The sequence below is a fragment of the Bos mutus genome, chromosome 13 (genome assembly GCF_027580195.1).
Source record: "Bos mutus isolate GX-2022 chromosome 13, NWIPB_WYAK_1.1, whole genome shotgun sequence".
NCBI classification, from domain to species: Eukaryota; Metazoa; Chordata; class Mammalia; order Artiodactyla; family Bovidae; genus Bos; species Bos mutus.
In genome coordinates this window covers 67,691,807-67,714,120 of record NC_091629.1, presented here as the reverse complement: position 1 = coordinate 67,714,120, position 22,314 = coordinate 67,691,807, and the positions used below count along the sequence as shown (strand labels likewise).

Sequence of the window (22,314 nt, the reverse complement as noted above, 5' to 3'; positions counted from 1 at the left end):
TTTTTCCTTTCTTCTGTTTGGGCAAAGGAACATCCAGACAATTAGATCCTTCCTGTGAGGGCCATGTACACAGACAAGTAATCACACCTTCATCTGTCTAAGACCAAAGAGTCCAGCTGCCAAAGGACGGCCTGAGACAGAGGTCATCACAATGGACTAGAAAGAAATACATTTTTCTTTCCTTTTCAAAATGCTTTTATTCAGCATGACAGCAAACAGAATGGTTATGAGAGCTCAGATATCAGACAAACTGGGGTTTGAACTCAGTTCCTTCACTTCTGTGGGATCTTCAGCAATTAATTCCACTCTCTGTGACTCAGTTTCCTCAACTGTAGAGCAGAGCTACAGTTGGCACCAGGGAGTTTCTCCTGGAGATGTCATGAACATCAGTCAAAATATATAAGTATACTTAGAAGTACGCCTGGTATGTAAATATTCACAATTGTCATATGTTGTTATATGGGACTTCACTGATGGCTCAGCAATAAAGAACCCACCTGCCAATGCAGGAGACATAAGAGACGTGGGTTCAATCCTTGGGTCGGAAAGATCCTCTGGAGGGGGAAATGATAACCCACTCCAGTATTCTTGCCCGGGAAATCCCATTGACAGAGGATCCTGGCGGGCTAGAGTGCACGGGGTCACAAAGAGTCGGAAACAACTAAGTGAATGAGATGTAAATATTCATAACTGTCATACGTTGTTATATACTTTTTATATTTATTGACCCGATCAATGCCTAGAGAGCGCCTATTGTGGGCCTGGCATTACATAACTCGGTGCAGAATCCGTCTTAAGGAATGGACACCAGTTTTCTTCGAAGGAGCTCTCAGGACATTCACCCAACACTGTGGTGGCATCAACTTTCTAAAGCACTCAGAACGCCTGTGTCATTTTGCCATGATCTTGGCAGCTTTCCTGAGAAAGAAAAAGAGGTGGTACCAAAATCAGTGTTTTCTGTTAGGAAAATTGAGGCACAGAAAGGCCGACTGGCCTGCTCAGAGTCATCCCACTGGCCCCGGTGGGGCTGAGACAGGATGCGTCTGGACGTGGAGTCAGACATAGCATTTTCCAGAGTGTTATAACATAGACCCCTGGTCCCATAAACCCCACTAAGCGGGACCACCCAGGAGAGAGGGATTTTCATGAGTATGGAGGCCTGGGAAGACTAGCTGACCAGATGCTTTCACCACAGATCTCCCCGATGGTTTCAGTAGGCAGATGTGCCCATATCTCAGATGGGAATGTACCGTGAGGCATTTCCCAAACTTCCTTGACACAGGACCCTCTCCTCTCGGATAACATTCTGGGCTTTGTGTTTCAGGGAGCACATTTGGGTGAATGCTGGTTCAGAGAGTGGTTTCCTTACAAGGGTGGCTTTCTGAGAAAACCATCCCAAATCAGAAATATAAGATTAAACCAAACAAACTGCCCCCTGTCTCTCTCCCTTAATATGGTCACCGAGCTACGAAGAAACTTGTGTTGCAGCACACTGGGCTGAGGTCGGCAAGGTTCAAGGGCCCCAATGCCCAGGTTTGGGAGTCCCAGCTGGGTTCTGAATCACCGTTCTCCCATGATGCATGCCAGGAAGCTGAGAATTCCAGCCAAGACTCCTGACCTTTTTTAAACGAAGCTGTTTAGAGCCTTCCACAGATTACAGAAAGTCCACGGTGGGGAATACATGACAGTTACAAAGGGTCAGAGGGTCATGTTCTTGGCCACCGTGCTTTTTCCGAACAGTTGGCTGGAATGAGCAGCTTCTGAGTTCTATCCTCTTGGGCAATATTCTTCCTCAAAGTTAATCTTGACTCTATGCTGGCATCATATAGACACTAACTTGGAGTTCCGACTCTGATGGTATAGCCATGCATTCACCAATAAGAAGCTCAAACATGAGCTGCTGGCATGACCTCCTGCTTCCTTCTCATCAAAGCCCAATTGCAAGCCTCTTCTGCAAGGTGTCCATCGATCCACGTGCCTCTCGTTACACCACCCCCCAGGCATCTTCTGTTCACTTCCTCTGTCTTTTCCTTCTATCTCCTGACCTGACAACATGAAAACAGCCCGGAATCTATCTCTGGCCTCCATGGTAACCTGCCCAGTGAGCACCTTTGAAGACGATGGATGAGGAAAACAGGCTTAACTCCACCAGGAATCATCCTTCCCATGAAAGACACGGCATAACATTTCTTCTGTAGTCATTCCTCCGTTGCAAACGTCATGGGAAAGAGACTCTGAATTCCAGCACCCCATTTATGGTCTCCTCTCATAAATTCATTTCTCCCTGATGCATTTCTTGGCTTAATGCATCACTTACCCTCTGAACTGTTTTCCACATATCTGAAGGCACTGACATGACAGTCTTTAACTGTAAGCTCCTGGGAGGTGGGGACATTGCCTGTTTCCCTTTATTATCTGGTCTAAAATACTGACCATGACTGTGGCATAAGATGGGTTGGGATGGGGGTGTGTGGGAGGGAGGTCCCAGTGGGAGGGGATATGTATACATGCAGTTAATTCTATTTGTTGTACAATATTGTAAAGCAACTATATCCCAATTAAAAAAACCCATGACCTTGAATAAAAGCCACCTTATGATGAATAAGATAAACACAATGATTAACATAACTTTAGGACTTGGCTGAAAGAATCACCAATTCTGAAGACATTTTGAGGACATCACCTCAAAATGGTATTTAGTCATCTGACTGGACAGAGATGAAGGAGATTATATTTACTAGGAAATACTTTTTAAATGACCTTCCTCAGTGGTCCTCTCAGCCAACAGGATCCCTGCCATACATGGCCACTATGATCATTCTGAGGAAGTCTGCAGAGGCTTTTCAGTGAGGTTCCGATTCATTTGGCTTTAGGACACAGCATTCTTCTCTCCTTTCTTTCTCCTTTAAGCTTTTTAAACATCAAGAACATTTTTTAAAAATTCATTTTATTGAAGTAGAGTCGATTTACAATGTTGTATTAATTTCTGCTGTACAGAAGAGTGATTCAATCATACATGCCTGTGTACATATATATGTATATATAAATTCTTTTCCATGATGGCTTATCACAGGATGTTGAATATGGTTCCCTGTGCTATACAAAAGGACTTTGTTTTTTATCCATTCTATACATAATAGTCCACACAGCATAGAGATTATCGTCAACAACACTGTACTATAAACTTCAAAGTTGCTAAGAGGCTAACGGTACTCATATTGCAATATATAAATATACCAAATCAACACAGTGTATACCTTAAACAATGTTATATGTTTTATTATACTTCAATAAAAAATGAAGAAAAGTCATGCCTCTGCAGTGGAACCCCAATAAAACCCTGGACAGTGATGCTCAATGGAGCTTCCCGGTAGGCACACACACAGCTGCCCTGACAGAGTGATGTGTCCTGATTCCACCGGGAGGGGACAAGGAAATTTGGCATTTGGGACCCTCTAGACCTTGTCCTATGAGTCTCTTCACTGGCAGGTTCTGATTTGTATCCCTTACAATAAAATCTTATAATCCTGAGTACCATGCTTTCCTGAGTTTCATGAGTCATCCTGGTGAATTCCTGAACCTCAGAGGGTGATGGGAACCCCCACATTTACAGCCAGCTGGTCAGAAGTGCAGGGTGACTGGGGACCCCCACGCTTGTGGCTGGTCTCTGAAGGGCGGGTGGTCTTGTTGGGGATGAGAGGAGTCGGCACTAACTCCAAGTACTGGGGCCAGAATCACATTTCAGGTTTGCAGCCTCTTTCCCCCATGTTAGCTCCCCCAAGGTGACACTGCTGCTGTGAGTGTCACAACCAGAGGCTTTGTCAGTCACAAATGGGCTGTTATTACGCAGCTGAACACTTGAAGACAGACGTGTTTGGGGGCTAAAAAACAACCAAGCTCAATGTTGGTTGGATTTTAGGAATTAAAATGATTATCCCTAGAATAACTTCATGAGCTTGTGCCCTCTCCTATGTTCCCCCTCCTCTCTCTCTCTTTTTAAAGTATATCTTTAAAGTCCCTACGCTTTGAGTCACTGAAAAATAATCTGGCCGTCCCTTTTGCCACAAGTAAACGAGGACAGAAGTGCTAACTTGAAGACTCGAGAAGTTCTTATTTTGAAAGCAATTTGTTCATCTATTCATTTGTTCAATGAAAGCAGCCACCATAGGGCCCCCGAGAAGAGGGTGCCGGATTTCATTATTTCTAATTCTCACCACAATCCTGCAAGGTAGTTATTACAATTCCCATGTTAGCAACAAGAAAGCTGAGGTTCATATAGATAAATGTTTCCTAAGCCCACACACCATCCACAGGAAGGGGGGCGGGTCAGGATTTTTACTTTATCCAGAGTACGAACTTTATCACATCAATGGCTCCGGAGCCCTGATCCATTTTTCCATGGGTCAGTGGTGAAACAAGGAAAATAAGATTAATGTACGTAAACATTTTATAAAGCAAAAGGTATCCTACACTTAAAGGACTGCTCTTTATTCTCCTTGTCTATTATTTTTGGTATTTTTTTCTTTTTTATTACAAAAATGAAGGTTAATGTATTCAGCAATATTTTTAAATATTCTTACTTGATCAAAAAAAAAAAAGCCCTACTTTTCTTTTTTCTTTACATTTTACGGTTCCTTAAATTCCAAAGTCTGCGAACCACTGCCTCACACTGACCCTAACTATGAGCCCCAGAGGGGAACTCTGGAAAGGCATACAGGCCTGCACTCTCCTCCACGTTAGATTCTTGCTATCTTAGTATGCAGTGTGCCTGGGAGCATGCAGGCTCCCATGGCGGGCTGCATAGAACCAGATGCTGGCTCCATCACCGGGTTCCACCAGGGATGTGCTGAACCAGAGAATCTGCATTTCTAACGTGATTTCCAAGTGATGCTGCCACTGCCAATCTCAGACTACACTTTGAGAAGCCCTGGCTTATGCCCACCACATCATTTCTGTTCACCTTGTCAGGGACTAGCTCAGATCTATGAATATGAACCAACAGAGTGTGGGGTGGGGAGGGAAGTAGGGAACAGAGAAGGTTTGTCTTTCACGATAAAAGAGTTACAAGAGGAGAAACTCCCTTCCTTCTTTGGAACGTGGCTGCGTGAAGATGCGCTACTTGGAGTTGCTGCAGCCAGCACGTGACCAGTGGAGTCCAGGAGCCTGAGAACTTCCGGAGAAGTAACTGCATTTAATCTGGAGCTCAAAGTGAAGCTGAACAGAAAGATGATTGTTTTCACGCTTCTGAATACAATCTGGTGAGAGCGCAGCTGTTGAACTCAGGGTCACAGGGCAGCGCTACTCTCTAAAATATAGTGTGTGTGTGTGTGTGTGTGTGTATTTGACAAAGCCAACTGAATGCTGGAGGCAGCTTGGTATCATAGCATTCATTGGTTTATATATCATTTTATTCACCTCTGAAAGGTAAACGAAAAGGCAGTTATCTGGTCACACCTCTCTGATTCTGTTATAGATATACTCTTAAATGAAATGGAGACCTGGAATCATTTGGAGGATTAGTACAATCCAACATACCTTTGTATGAATCCACTGATATTCTCTCTGTCATTTTAAAAATCACTGAGTCTATTACAAGGGTAAGGAAGGTTAATCAACAATTTTTATAATACTGACATCCGGCTAGCTTTAATTTAGCAATGCATCCATCAACAATTTAAAATGTAAGATTCACTGTACTTAGATGGGGAGTTTGAGACTGCCATGTACACACAGCTATATTTAAAACATATAACCAAACAACAAGGACCTACTGTGTAGCACAGGGAACCCTGTTCAATACTCTGTAACAACCGAAATGGGTAAATAACATGAAAAAGAATAGATACATGTGTATATATAACTGAGTCACTTTACACCTGAAGCTAACACAATATTTTAATCAACTATTTTATGATATAAAATAAAATGTTTTAAAAAAGAATCACTGTATTCATTCAAGCCGCTGTCAAAGGAAGTCACATGGGATTTTAAAATCCTCTTCCCCTCAAGGAAAAAGTTGTGACCAGTTTTGAACTGGCAGTTAGGCGTTTCTGGAGCCAGGCAGTTCTCTTGGGAATGATCTCAGATGGCTGGTATTCTAGCAGCCCTGGTTAGGCACAAGTTCTTCTGAGACTTGCAGAGTAGCAAAGAATGCAACTGAATGCCCAAAAATGTCCATCCCGCTCTGGGCTACAAAATCTGGCTAGCGCACCACATCCCCTGGAAAGGATACAGCCCTTAGTGGGAAATAACAGTTAATGCGAGAACTTGTGAGAACTTGAGACCATGAGTAATGAGCTGGGAAACCAATCACGAACTTGTTTACGAGGAATCATGCTCGCCTTCAGTTCTTACCCTACCACATTTCACAGTCAATATCATCCATTTGTATAAAATTAGGCTTCAAGATTATTTCAGTGTAAAGTATTATAGATAGGGTCATTTATAAGAGACTGGGTTGCAACCATCAAAATCTTTTTTTTTTTCCCCTATTTTATTCCCCAGAGTGACAAGCGCTTAGCAAGCTTTGACATAGTTGGAAGTTACAACTGCATTCACTCATCTAGATGGTTATCAGTACTTGGCATGAATACATTTCCACTTACATCCTGTCTGTCCTCTGTGTGTGTGTGTGTGTGTGTGTTCAGTCGTTTGGTCGTGTCTGACTCTTTGCGCCTCCACAGACTCTAGCCATACTCCTCTGTCCATGGAATTTTTCCAGGCAAGAATACTGGAGCGGGTTGCCATTTCCTACTGCAGGGGATCTTCCAGACCCAGGGATCAAACCTACATCTCCTGTGTCTCCTGCAATGGCAGTCAGATTCTTTACCACTAGCACCACCTAGGAAGCCCCCTCTGTCCTCTACGACCTTGTCACATGAGTTGTATATGACACTGGGAGGATTAAAAGTGATAACCACTGTCCATAAAAGGCTCGGGGGACCATGTGTCAGGAAGCCTAAAAGGTTAAGCAATTAAGCCATTTTTGACCGACACGCAACCCCATCCCTTGTCAAGCGAACTTGCACTGCACTCTAGAAATACTCCATAAAGCCTTGTACAGAGTCGCAAGGAATACCAAATTACTAGGAATAATTACACCACAAATTATATAGCATTTCCCCAGAGGCCAAGGTAGTTAACAATTCCATTTTACAAAGAGGTAGCAAAGGAAGAGGCTTGCCCAGGTTACCATAGCTACTAAGTGGTCCAGTTTGGGCATCGGATGGCCCGAGATGTGCGGAGAAATCTTCTGAGCATGTTATATGTTCTAATGCATTGAATCCTAATCATAGCTCCATGAGGCAAGTTCTAAAATTAATGTATAGATAAAATTGGCAGGAAGATTGGAGGCAGTTTTGATTCCCGGGTTACAGATAAGGAAACTGAAGCTTAAAGAGGCTGGACAATTGGCCAAGGTGATGGAGCTACTAAGCATCAGGCTGGTAACTCCGGGACCTTGACTGATTTAAATTCTGGCCAGGTTTTGAAGCCAGGCTGTCTGGCCCTTGAATCTGTGCTGTCAGTGTATCAGTGATAAGCTGCTCTTCCCCAGAGCCATACAGCCTAATTTTGAATCAGGTATCTACTCTTTCCCTGCTGTGCCATCCTGAATAAGTTACTTAACTGCTCTATGCTGAAATTTCCTCATCTGAAAAATGGGAAGAATAATGGAGTTAATTATCATCTGATGATTCAGCACATATGGAACACTTAGAACAATTTGGCACAGAAAGAAGTACTCAGTTAACTACACTGATGATGAATCACTAAGCCATAAAATTTCCCAAAGCATTAAAAACTGGCTTTGGGAATTAAAGCTTGAATCATATTGAACTGTTTGGGAATGTGTTCATTTGCATAAAGTAAAGGATACTTATATTTTTTTATCAGCTGGTTTCTATCTAGTGATTTCTAAACCCTGAGGGCTCTGTTGAGCCCCCTCAGGTGAACCCTGTCAGGGGTAAGGGACAAGCCAGAGGGGTTCAAACTTGCTCCATTTACATGACACTTAGACTACAGTATAGTGTAAACAGAAATTATAAAATCAAAGTTGATCTACAGTATTATATTAAGTCCAGGTGTATAACATAGTGATTCCATATTGTTATAGAATGGCTGCCATTAAAAATACAACAAATAACAACCGTTGGCAAGGATGTGGAGAAAGGCAACCACCAGCACCAGCGCTCGGAGGAGGCAATGGCACCCCACTCCAGTACTCTCGCCTGGAAAATCCCATGGATGGAGGAGCCTGGTAGGCTGCAGTCCATGGGGTCGCTAAGAGTCGGACACAACTGAGTGACTTCACTTTCTCTTTTCACCTTCAGGCATTGGAGAAGGAAATGGCAACCCACTCCAGTGTTCTTGCCTGGAGAATCCCAGGGACGGGGGAGCCTGGTGGGCTGCCGTCTATGGGGTCACAGAGTCGGGCACGACTGAAGCGACTTAGCAGCAGTAGCAGCAGCACCAGTGCTGGTGGGGATGTAAGTCGGTGCATTCACTGTGCAAAACAGTAGCGTCCTCAAAATCCTAAAACCAGAACTACCATGTGACCCAGCAGCTCCTCGCCTGGGCTTATAGCTGAAGAAAATGAAAATACTAATTTGAAACAATATATGCACTCTAATATTCAGAGCAGCATCACTTACAATTGCTAAGATAATGGAAGCAACTTAAGTGGCCATCAACAGATGAATGGGTAAAGAAGTTGTGATGCACACACACACACACACACACACACACACTATGGAACATTACTCAGCCATAAAAAAGAATGAAAATGTTGCCATTTGCAACAACATGGATGGACCCACACAGTATTATATGTCGTGCAGTAAGTCAGACAGAGAAAGAAAAACACTGTAGGTTTTCACTTATGTGTGAAACCTAAAAGATAAAGCAAATGAAACATAAATTTTATATCTATAAAATTTAGGACACAAAAACACCATGCGACTTGATATGTTCTAGTCCTCAGAACCCAACCTGCAATATCTCTGCTGTCTGCTGGCACCCAGCAGGTGGCTTGATGTATGAGATGGGGGCTTTGGCAAGATCTGGAAATCTTCTGTGTTGCTTTGGTAACTAAATTGTCGGTTCTTCACCAGGCAAGTGAACAAACTGGCAAGTAGAGAGATTCAAGGGCTCTGGGGCAGGGCCGCAGGGGTGGGAGAGACAGGGAAGAGCACAGAGCAGCCGAGAGTTTCCCAGACCTCTGATCCCTTCACCACCTCTTCCCCCTTCTCCCTTCCTCCCCTCCATCTCTGGGCAGGATGGGACAAGCTGCAGCAGAGGCTGCCAGGATGCACAGCTCTGTCTCTCCAAATCCTCCTGCACCCGCTCCTTATAAAGGGAGAATGGGGTGCCCTTGGTATAACTGCACAGAGAAAGGGGCGCTGTTACAGCCAGTGGAGAACACACAGCCCATTGCAGAAGTAAGAATACCCCGGATGTGCAAAAAGTCGCCCAGCCCACCTCTAGACATGACCTTCTGCTGCAAAGGGAGGCACACTGACATCTCTGCAGCACAGGGAAAGATGAATAATAGAGCTTTATGAAATGAGCAAGTGCAATTCAAGTCGAGCAATGAGCCAAAAATTAATGTGAGTTGTGGGTGAAAAACAGAAAACACCCAGATTTGTTAATACCCAGGTTCCCGTGAAGCCATCCTTTCCAGATGGCCAGCTCTCTCTCCATCTCCACACTCTCTTGGGCTGGGGGTGCACACACACACGTGTTTTCTGTGTATCTTTCCCCTAGTGACACAATTATTCACATTTTGCTGACCTGCATTGGGTGTTAAGCTTGTTTCTGCCCCTCACCTTTCTCACCCGTCTTGGGCAGAAAGGCTACACCAGAGAGCCCACAGTCCCCACCTGTCTCCCAAGGCTCCTTTCTGCCAACACTGCTTTGGGTCACCTTGGAGAATTTGTGGAAATGATTTTGTAAAAGGATCAACAAAACAACTCAGCAGTAGCGCACACACACACAAAACAAAGCCACAAAAATCAACTTTCTAGAGGGTCATTTCTGGGAGGTAAGGTGTCGCCCTGTCTTCCTCTCCTGAAATTCCCTTTCTTGCCCCCCACACAGTTTGAACCCCATAAAACTGTCTTTTCAGTAGGACGTAATCAGCCAACACTGGCCATTTCAAAGTATTCCAAGTGATATGCTTAAAAAACCGGTTAAAATGAACATCAAGGGAGAATGGCCTACAGAAAAGGAGGGCTGGGGTGGAAGGAGGGTAAGGTGGGGAAGGAAGCAAAGAAGGGGATGTTGCTAAGGAACCAGAGCCTGGACCTCAACTGCCTGGAACCTGGTCTCTCCTCCTTGCCCTGAGCTGGCTGCTCCTGGAGTTGTGTGTGCCTGTATGGTGGGGTGAGTGTATTGGGTGTGGCCCCTGGATGACTGCACAACCTGCTGAATCCTGACACTCCTCTGTCACAGCCCCACAGGGAGACTGGGGTTCGCTTTGGTTATCAAGCAGAGCAGAGCTCCCCAACTTTTCCATAAAGGCCCTCCATGCAAAAAGAGGTCCCTCCCTCCTCTCGCCAGAGGCGGAAACTGCTGAGCTGCTTGTGGCCCCCAAGGGTATACTTTAAGGACTATTTCTTATTCCTCCAAGCCACTAATTTTGATTCCACGTAGAGTGACCATTACATACCACTATGTCCTCCGTCTGTGATCTATACCTTAACATCTATTTGCTTCATGATGTGCCTTTAAGATGTTAAATATTATCAGCCACCCCCAGGGGCGGGGAAGACATCTGTTTGGCTCATTTGGGCGCATGCCCAGCTTTGCAGCCAGAAGCTTAATAAATGATGATGGCCATCGCAGTGACTCTGAGATCAGCCCACAGCACTGCTGCCTGACCCCGCTGGCTCTTGTTTTATGAGGCGGCCTGGGGGCCTGGGAGGTCCCAGACAGAAGGTCCAGAACACCCAGGGCCCTCGGTCTGCTCCCAGCTCTGCACAGGGCTTCCCACCCCTGACTGAGACTGCACCTCCTGGTGACTTCAGTCCAGACAGGAGCAGATGGCCCGGCCAGCCCTCGCTTTAGTAGACGGGCCAGCTAGCAAAGCAGACCACCCTTCTCGGCTGAGAAGATATGGAATCAACTCTGTGTATTTCTTTTCTCGGCAAAGTGCGTTTTGGGGAAATTCTTGGCTTCTTTGATAGAAAATAATCCTTTGCATTTTTATAGAAGAACATGATAAACCATGGAAGTAGCTAAGGATGGGGGCTGAGGGTGAATATGAACGTGTGTTTGCACACAGAGGAAACTCAGGGCTTGTTCATTTATCCCATGCAACACTATCAGACTTCCAGATTTCTGAAAAAGTCATGTACAGGTTGCATTTTAAAGCCCATTATACATAAGAATATTACTTTGCCTTCAAGGCTGCTTTATTCAGAGGCTATATAAACTTACTTTATCTTTAAGCCGGTATCACTAGAATCTTTGTCAGGCAGAGGAAAGTGATGAGAATCCAAGAATTATTAAATCTGCTGCAAAGGTTCTCTCATACCTGATACCCTCAGGCTTAGACAAGATGTTGAAACTCTTAATCCTGTGTCAAATCTGCGTATCTTGACTTTATTGATTAGAAACTGAGTTCAAAGAAACAAAACAACCCCAGGAAGCCCATCTGAGTTCAGTTCTCGATCTGAGATGAGGTTTGTTTTTTTAAACTTTTATTTATTTATTTGTAGCTGTGCTGGGTCTTTGTTGCTTCATGAGCTTTTCTTTAGTTGAGGCAAGCGGGGGCTACTATCTAGCTGCCGTACACAGGCTTCTCATCACAGTGCTTTCTCCTGTTGTGCAGGACAGGCTCTAGGGTGCAGGGGCCTCTACAGCTGTGGCACGTGGGCTCAGTAGCTGCAGCCCCCAGGCTCGAGAGCACAGGCTCACTAGCTATGGCACATGGGCGTAGCTGCTCTGCAGCATGTGAAATCTTCCTGGACCAGAGATCGAACCTGTGCCTCCTGCACTGGCAGGCAGATTCTTTACCACTGAGCATCACCAGGGAAGCCCTGAGAGAAGGCTTTAAGTCTTTAATTCTAGTCATTTATGAAGCTGGTGTTGGGGCCAACATGAGAGCCATGTATCCCATAAACCGTCTCACAAGTCTGGTATTAATCGTATATATTTCTTACTTGTGCAATGAAAGAGAATAGGCTGAAATGTCAGAGGAGTGGTGTTCCAGCTGCGTATATTACTCTGTGACCCTTGAGCAAGTTAATCAACCTGTCTGAGTTTCTGTTTCTCCATCTGAGTTAGCATCTTATTTACATAGTTAACGTGAAGGTTAAATAAGATATGCTCCAGAGAAACTCTGTAAAGTGCCATCATTATTATAGAGGTCGTTCAATAGGAAATTTGGATAAACTTAAACAAGTCTATTAAGTTTATAATTTTTTTCTTGCTTAAATGATCTACTCTTTATCCTTCAGAGATAGCTGCCCAACAGAAATATCATGGAAGCCTAATAGGAAATTTTCATGTTTTTTAGTTAGCCACATGAAACAAGGAACAAGAAACAGGTGAGATTAATTTTAATTATGTATTGTCTTTCATCTCACATAGCCCAATATTATTTCAACATGGAATCACTGATATGAAAATCATTAATTAGATATTTTATTTAAAAAAAATGAAGTCTTCAGAATCTGGTGCTTGTTTTACAGTCACAGTCCATCTTAATTGGGACTGGCCACATTTCAAGGGCTCCAACTGTACCCCACAGTGTAGCTTTAAATCTCCCTTGATGTTTCTGTCCCACTGGTTTTATCAGGATTAGGGACACTATGTGATACACAAGAATAGTCCAGCTACTATCTTTAATTCTCTTGAAAACACACTGACTTGTTTAAGTTTGCTCCATTTCTCAGAATCACAGGATACTTCGTTCCTCTATTTTAACGCAAGTAAATAGTTATAAATATGATGCCAATGGCCACTTAGAGATAGGGTCAGAGAAGAGAGAGACAGTAATCTTAGGATTCACCCCACATCACTGGGCAGTTCCCTCTGTGCAGGGGATGGAGAAGACTCTGGTGTGCTCTCTCATCAAAGGGAGGAAATTCTGCCATGAGCATAATACCCACTCATCCAAAGAACCGGGAAAGACCTTGACACGAGGCATCTCTGGAAGTAGAAGGTACATATCTGTTTTTCTCTCATTGGCTTGTCTTCCTAAGACAAGCCCTCACACAGTATCATAAGCCTCAAGAGACCCTAAAAAGGAAGGACCACACCTCAGCCATTCCAATCTAGTGAAAATCTATTGTATTTTTTAAGAAACTCAAAAGAGCGAGCCTGGAATCTTCCCATTAACAGCTTCCAGTCCTCCACCCACTGACCCTCACTGTCAGGAAATTCCTCTCTGTCTTATTGAAATGATTCTCACTAAGAGTAAAGCTCATTTCTCTTTCTTTGCTTCCAAAATGTTCCCTTAAATACACACTCAGATCAGAAAAAAGTGAAGAAAGTCATTTTAAAGGAATAACTATATGAAGGCCAGATGCGAGTTCAGTTTAATACAAAACAAGCATGGCACCCTCCTGACTGGTTATAGAAGTATCAAAAGGTTGGTTGAGAAAAGTCCATGATGGTGGCCTCTTGTATTTTGATTCAGGCTTTTTCAAGTACGTTTCTAAAAGGTTGAAACAATTTGGTGCAATGGAGAAAATGCCATTGACTCTGTTGAATGCGAGTGCGATGTGGCTGGACAAAGTTCACCCAATGATGACCAAAGCTGAAGGGTTGACTTGTTACTAAATCACATCTTTGTGTCACAGCATGGTTTCAGCTGTCCGTAAGTGCAATTCAGTGACTTAGGGCATCACGTGGTCATATCGTGGGTGACAGGAACCTGCCTGTGGATTGAGGGATGAGCCTTCTGAATATTAATATTCCTGTATGTGAATTCTTGACCTCTGTTCTTTCCCCTGTACACGTAATGTGGGATTTACTCAACACCATCAGGAACTTAGAAGTGCAGATTCCACTTGGCAATCTCAAAAGGGTTTCGTAATAAACCTTCAATGTGGGGATTATGGCCATTTTGCTCTGTAACCCTTAGAAGGGAAATGCTTCCATCACAGTGGCCAGGTTTGCACAGGTGCAGGAAATAATCTCTGTAGTTGTCTGATTACCAGCATCCTTCTGATACAAAGCAATTCTGGTTACATTTTGATTCTTAGTTAGCCCAGTGTTCTACCACTTCTGCGGCTGGAAACTGTGCTGCTTCTGAAGGTCTGTGGTCTAGCCTTGGATGAGTCTCTTGTCCTAATCTTTAGTGGCTGAAAAGCTGGACGTCCCATGTCTGTTGCTATTATCAATGCCCTTCATTCTTTCATCCTTGTGTGTAAACCTGTTTTAATCTTTGTGAAAGATGACCATTTCCTCTAAACTTGCCTCTCCATCTTTTAACCCCTGTGAGGTCAGCGTAGGAAACATCCACCCTTCCCCACCAGATCAAAAGATTAGGAAGGGTACTGCTCAGTCTACAGCTTATTGCAAATATTCTGGAACTGTTCTTAACAATGGCAAAAACTTTAGCATTTAATATGCATAATACTGGTGACTAAACAACTTACAAGGTTCTCAGCCTATGAAGCTGTTTAAAAAAAGGTTCCAAGTCAAAATATTATATGCTATTAATAACTTAGAGATGGGTCCCAGTGAATTCGAGAATAGGGAATCCCCTAAAGCTCCTGTCAAAAAAGTACAATCCTGGGCTACAGTAGTTTGTAGGATACAAAGAAAAGTCATATATTTAAGTTGGCTTTTGTCCATCCTTGTTTCTCCAAGTTCTGTTGAAACTCATATTGTAATAATATATGAGAGTTTAGAATCATTTCTTCTTCATTTTTTTTTTCCTGAGGCAAGGATTACAACTTTATTTGGAAAGCCAGCTGACCAAGAAGATAGAAGACTAATGTCTCAAAACAACCATCTTCTTCTTCATATTTTTAAAATGAATTTTATTGGAGTATAGATTTATACCATTATGTATGTTAGTTTCCACTGTACAGCAAAGTGAAATCAGTTATACATATATCCATTCTTTTTAAGATTCTTTTCCCATATAGGTCACTGAAAGTGAAAGTTCTAGCTGCTCAGTTGTGTCTGACTCTTTATGACCCAATGGACTGTAGCCCACCAAACTCCTCTGTCCGTGGAAATCTCCTCTCAAGAATATTGGAGTGGTTTGCCATTCCTATCTCCAAGGGATTTTTCCCAACACAGGGATTGAATCTGGGTCTCCTGCATCACAGGCAGATTTTCTTTTTTTTTTTTACCATTTAAGCGGTGGCAAGAATACACAGAAGAACTGTACAAAAAAGATCTTCCCAACCCAGATAATCACGATGGTGTGATCACTCACCTAGAGCCAGACATCCTGGAATGTGAAGTCAAGTGCGCCTTAGAAAGCATCACTACAAACAAAGCTAGTGCAGGTAATGGAATTCCAGTTGAGCTATTTCAAATCCTGAAAGATGATGCTGCAAAAGTGCTGCACTAAATATGCCAGCAAATTTGGGAAACTCAGCAGTGGTCACAGGACTGGAAAAGGTCAGTTTTCATTCCAATCCCAAAGAAAGGCAATGCCAAAGAATGCTCAAGCTACTGCACAGTTGCACTCATCTCACATGCTAGTAAAGTAATGCTCAAAATTCTCCAAGCCAGGAGAATTCTCCAGCAATATGTGAACCATGAACTTCCAGATGGTCAAGCTGGTTTTAGAAAAGGCAGAGGAACCAGAGACCAAATTGCCAACATCTGCTGGATCATCGAAAAAGCAAGACAGTTCCAGAAAAACATCTATTTCTGCTTTATTGACTATGCCAAAGCCTTTGACTATGTGGATCACAATAAACTGTGGAAAATTCTGAAAGAGATGGGAATTCCAGACCACCTGACCTGCCTCCTGAGAAACCTGTATGCAGGTCAGGAAGCAACAGTTAGAACTGGACATGGAACAACAGACTGGTTCCAAATCGGGAAAGGATTACATCAAGGCTGTATATTGTCACGCTGCTTATTTAACTTATATGCAGAGTACATCATGAGAAATGCTGGGCTGGAAGGAGCACAAGCTGCAATTAAGATTGCCGGGAGAAATATCAATAACTCAGATATGCAGATGACACCACCCTTATGGCAGAAAGTGAAGAGGAACTAAAGAGCCTCTTGATGAAGGTGAAAGAGGACAGTGAAAAAGTTGGCTTAAAGCTCAACAATCAGAAAACTAAGATCATGGCATCTAGTCCTATCACTTTATGGCAAATAGATGGGGAAACAGTGGAAACAGTGTCAGACTTTATTTTTCTGGGCTCCAAAATCACTGCATATGGTGACTGCAGCCATAAAATTAAAAGACACTTACTCCTTGGAAGGAAAGTTATGACCAACCTAGACAGCATATTAAAAAGCAGAGACACTACTTTGCCAATAAAGTTATGTCTAGTCAAGGCTATGGTTTTTCCAGTGGTCATATATGGATGTGAGAGTTGGACTGTGAAGAAAGCTGAGTGCTGAAGAATTGATGAATTTGAACTGTGGTGTTGAAGAAGACTCTTGAGAGTCCCTTAGACTGCAAGGAGATCCAACCAGTCCATTCTAAAGGAGATCAGTCCTGGGTGTTCATTGGAAGGACTGATGTTAAAGCTGAAACTCCAATACTTTGGCCACCTCATGCGAAGAGTTGACTCATTGGAAAAGACCCTGATGCTGGCAGGGATTGGGGGCAGGAAGAGAAAGGGACGCCAGAGGATGAGATGACTGGATGGCATCACCGACTTGACGTACGTGAGTTTGAGTAAACTCCAGGAGTTGGTGATGGACAGGGAGTCCTGGTGTGCTGCGATTCATGGGGTTGCAAAGAGTCGGACCAGAGAAGGCAATGGCACCCCACTCCAGTACTCTTGCCTGGAAAATCCCATGAACGGAGGAGCCTGGTGGGCTGCAGTCCATGGGGTCACGAAGAGTTGGACACGACTGAGCAACTTCCCTTTCACTTTTCACTTTCATGCATTGGAGAAGGAAAGGGCAACCCACTCCAGTGTTCTTGCCTGGAGAATCTCAGGGACAGGGGAGTCTGTTGGGCTGCCGTCTATGGGGTCGCACAGAGCTGGACACGACTGAAGAGACTTAGCAAAGAGTTGGACATGACTGAGAGACTGAACTGGAACTGGAAGCCATTAAGGAAGCCCCATATAGATCATCACAGAGTATTCATTCAGTAGAGTTTCCTGTGCTATACAGTAGATCCTTATTCAGTTCAGTTCAGTTCGGTTCAGTCACTCAGTTGTGTCCGACTCTTTGTGACCCCATGAACTGCAGCACGCCAGGCCTCCCTGTCCATCACCAACTCCTGGAGTCCACCCAAACCCACGTCCATCGAGTCGGTAATGCCATCCAACCATCTTATCCCCTGTCGTCCCCTTCTTCTCCTGCCCTCAATCCTTCCCAGCATCAGGGTCTTTTCCAATGAGTCAGCTCTTCCCATCAGGTGGTCAAAGTACTGGGTTTCAGCTTCAACATCAGTCCTTCCAATGAACACCCAAGACTGATCTCCTTTAGGATGAACTGGTTGGATCTCCTTGCAGTCCAAGGGACTCTCAAGAGTCTTCTCAACACCACAGTTCAAAAGCATCAATTCTTCAGTGCTCAGCTTTCTTTATAGTCCAACTCTCACATCCATACATGACCACTGGAAAAACCATAGCCTTGACTAGATGGACCTTTCTTGGCAAAGTAATGTCTCTGCTTTTTAATATACTGTCTAGGTTGGTCATAACTTTCCTTCCAAGGAGTAAGTGTCTTTTAATTTCATGGCTGCAGTCACCATCTGCAGTGACTTTGGAGCCCAGAAAAATAAAGTCTGACACTGTTTCCACTGTTTCCCCATCTATTTGCCATGAAGTGATAGGACTGGAGGATCCATATTAGCTACCCATTTTATATATAGTAGTTTGTATATATCAATCCCAACATCCAATTTATCCCCTCCCCCTTTGGTAACCAGAAGTTTGTTTTCCACATCTGTGTATTTCTGGTTTTGTAGATAAGTTCATCAGTAATTTTTTTTTTTTTTTTAGATTCCACATACAAGCGATATCATATGATATTTGTCTTTCTCTGACTTACTTTACTCAGTATGACAGTCTCCATCCATTTCACTGCAAATGGCGTCATTTTGTTCTTTTTTACGGCTGATTAACATTCCTTTGTATATATGTAGAACATCTTTATCCATTTGTTTGTCAATGGACATTTAGGTTGCTTCCACTTTTTTTTTTTTTTTTTTTTTGCTAAACTCAAAGCAATTGGTTCTATAGTCCTTGGGGAGGTACTTCCAGAGTATCTTAGGATTTGCCCATTTTTTCATTCACAAGGATTTATTTAGTGACCTATGTGCCAGGCCCTGGGCTGGGTGCTGGGGCTACACAGTGACCATGACACAGACCCGGCCCTCACACTGTTGATGGCCCTGGGAAATGCCAAGTAAACAGGCCATGACAGTGAGTCGTGATGAGTTGTGACAGTAAGAGGGAAAGCTCAGGGGCAAGGGTGAAAGTTAATGTCACAGCGCAGGACTGTCAGCAGGGGGTCTTCCCAGGACAGACACCCCCCCCCCCCGCCCCACTGACCATGTCCTCTGCCTGCCTCTTATTTATAGAAGAACGTCAGCCTGCTCCAAATTCCAGAAAGTAAATTTAATCACAGAAGTGAGAAAATACAGAAACAAGGGAAATAAGCAAGATAAAATAACAATAGCTCAGCCATTAAACAATGCCAAGAACCTAAGGACCATAGATAATATTCTGAGCCATAGCCTTTGAGTTGCTCTGTAGATACTAACCCACCCCCTCACCAGGTGGAAGAAGTTAACTCTATGCTGACCACAAATCACAAAGACCCCAGGCTGGCTGGAACCGGAAAGCTGATGATGCTGACTTCCAATTACCCCACTACAAACCAATCTGAAGAAAGTCCACACATTGATCACAACTTCACCATGTGTTTTAAAGCCATTCCCTGAAAGCCCTTGGGGTGTTCAGGTCTGTCAAGCATTAGCTGCCTGGACTACTATCTTGGTGAGTGAAAGTCGCTCAGTCATGTCAAGCTCTTTGCAACCCTATGGACTATACAGTCCATGGAATTCTCCAGGCCAGAATACTGGAGTGGGTAGCCTTTCCCTTCTCCAGGGGATCTTCTGAACCCAGGGATTGAAGCCAGGTCTCCTGCATTGCCGGCGGATTCCTTACCAGCTGAGTCACAGGGAAGCCCTTAGTACCTGCTGTAAATGCTGCACTTCACTTCACCACAATCTTGTTTCAGGAACCAGCTTTACTGTGTGTGGGTGAGCAGACACAAGTCTGGTTGGGTAATGGTTAAGACCCAGACCTGGGGGACTGGGTTTTACCCAGACAAAGGGCTTTCAGGGAAAGTCTTAGAGGGAAAAGTGTCTTCGAATCTGGGAACTGAAAGCTTAACAGAAACTATCCAGGGACAGAGGTGAGGGCATGGGAAGGAGTGTTCCAGGAAGAGGGAGTAACATTTGAAGCATGTTCTGAAAAGTGTGGGAAGATGGGAAGAGTGTGAACTTCTCTTATTTGGTCCAATTCAAGGGCATTTGAAAATGCCCTTTCCAAAACTGCTGCACATCAATAACTGCATCTCTTTTCAGTGACTTGAGACTACTTCAAATGCCCCCAACCATACTTCCCCAGAGCAAATCGGCCAACCGATTGTCATTTCACTGCCACTGAGGTGTCATTTCCTGTTTAAGAGGGTAGCTGCTTTCTAAGCCTCTAAGAGCTGATGTTAAAAAGCGTCTAAAACACACCAGACCACTCACCTCTCAGCAGCTCAAGTTGACTCTTAACCGTTTAGAGCTCCAAGTGCTTTATCAGTTTGTGACGCTGCTAACTGAAGAGATCTTGCTCACCTTATAGTCTTATCCACTGCCCCACCCTCCAACCCAAGCCAAAGTTTCAACTCTTAATAAGCCTGTGGTCCTCCGAATCTAGTCTAACAAGGACATAATCCAAAACATGGGAGGACAGTACAAGGGTAGATAAATTAATCACAACATTTAGTAGAAATAGTAAAAATGTAATAGTGGAAAAATTGTAAAGAAACCTTCAATGGACCTAAATGAGTTAAGTGACTCAATACTAATGGAATATCCATTTCTGGAATTTATGAAGCTATTCACAAAGACGACAATTTTCAGTAACTTGGAAAAGGCTAATGAAAGACAACATTAAGTGAAAAAAGAAAATACAGAGAATTAGTCACACATGATTGCAACTATGTAAGAAATACAAATATGAAAAGTGCTGGAAAGAAATCTACCAAAATGAGAATAGGAGTTGAACTGTTATTTGTGGTTTTGAGCTTCTTCCCACAGTTTGTCTCTTTCCTACACTGCATTTGCAACACCTTTAAAACAGAAATCTTATTAAAAGTAGTCACTCTTAAGAAGTTAGCAGTTTGACCATTTTCAAATCTGAGCAGCACATACACGGGAACATGAGATTTGAGTGCCTCTATGTAAATCTCCCCACGGGAGCATAGTTTTCCCTTGTGAATGAGCATGTGGGCATTGTTTCAACCCACTGATGAACAGCAGCATCTCCAGGGCAAATACGATGGAGGTTAAGGAGCACTAGCCTAAGAATATGATAGACACTGGAGAATATTAAGCAAATATGGTTAGAAAAGTTGGAGGTGAACAAGAGATTTGGAATTAAGTTCTTTAAATCAAGTTTGGAAATTTCACCATTCTTTAGGGCTCTGAGTAAAACAATGATACGTTATTTTTTGAAGCTGAACAAAACCAGGGTCCATTTCTAATGGACTAATTCTAATGCCTGGATTCTAATGCCTGCTCTGACTTCTCTGCCATGGATAAGTTCTTTGGGGATAAATGATTTCCTATGTGTCAACTAACATATAGACAATCAACAGTGATGGCAATGATGACCTCTGGGAGGGAGTAGGAATTACTCAGCCTTTAGAGAGAAGACTGAGTCAGGAGATTGCTCTTCTTTGTCACACCTATGAAGGCTTGACTTGAAAATAATAAACTGTTTTCTATAACTCGAGCAAGGAAGATGACAAAATCAGTCTTGTAGCAAGAGTTCTCTAGGTTATACTATAGCCAACTCCTTTCATTCAGAAAGATTAGCTAATGGCAGTTGTGGAATTTCCTTTTCTAGAGATTTGTAACAATAGGTTTGATCTATATCTGGCCTTGAATGCCTTAGGGGTCCAGTACAAAGAAGCAGAACGAACAAAAATAGCGTGCAAGCCCGTGTGCTTGCACACACACACACACAAAAACACCAAGGTGTGCCCCAATCTTCTCTCAGAGATTTTAATAGAGATTTTAAAATGATTTATTTTCTCACCCACCCTTCAGCTGAATCAATATCTGAACTGCATCAGTCGCAGAAAAAACTTAGAAAGTTAGCCAAGAGTCATTTACCTGAACTAGGAGTTCCAGCTTCCGGTCATCAAGAAGATGTACTTGACATCGACGGCCCTCCGTCATCTAAGAAGAAAGACAAATGATGGTCACCAAGAGTCTAGTGGCCTTTCACAAGGTTAGAGGGTCCCCATGCTGGATGACGGCAGGCACATTCCTCTGGGCAAAACCTTCCCTGGGAGCTGGAGACTATAAGGCCAAGAAATGGCAGGACTGGTTCATTCATTCATTCAAAAATATTTATTGAACATTTTCTATGCGCCAGGTACTATTTTGGGAGCTGGTGCATAGCGGCACACAAGACTAGGTATGTGCCTGTTCTCACGGAGGTTACATCTTTATGGGGGAGATGTAAAATAAACTAGCAAATGCATATGTAACGTAATATCAGGTGGTAATAGTTCTTCCTTCTTGAGTCACTCTTCAACAATTTTGTCACTGTGCATTAGGGTCACAGTTCAGTATCTGGTCTGGGCCACCTCCCAACTCGTTCCCCTATTTGATCACAGGGAGCAAATGACCACCCCACTGGCAACTGATCTTGATTTCTGTGTTAATCATCCCCCCTCCTCAGGTATGACCCTAGTCCCTACAGAGCTATCACTTATGTTACAGGAACCCTGGAGATAAAAGCTCACAGCTGAACTTGACCTCTCACCCTTGTGCCTTTCACCAATAACATATCTGTACAATAGAAAGAGCATCTTGGCAGGCAGCAGGAGACCAAGTCAAGTCTTAACCATGCTGGTTATTGGCTGCAGGACCTTGAACAAGCCTCTGTTCATCTCTGCACCCCGATCTCA

General features: G+C 43.5%; 1 protein-coding gene across 1 annotated transcript in view; it reads right to left on the bottom strand.

Moving 5' to 3' along the window:
• FRMD4A (FERM domain containing 4A) overlaps positions 1-22,314 on the bottom strand; it is a 328,482-nt gene that overhangs the window by 200,948 nt on the left and 105,220 nt on the right. The window contains 1 exon segment of the mRNA XM_070381930.1: positions 21,512-21,577. Coding sequence (XP_070238031.1) covers positions 21,512-21,577 — 66 coding nt within the window.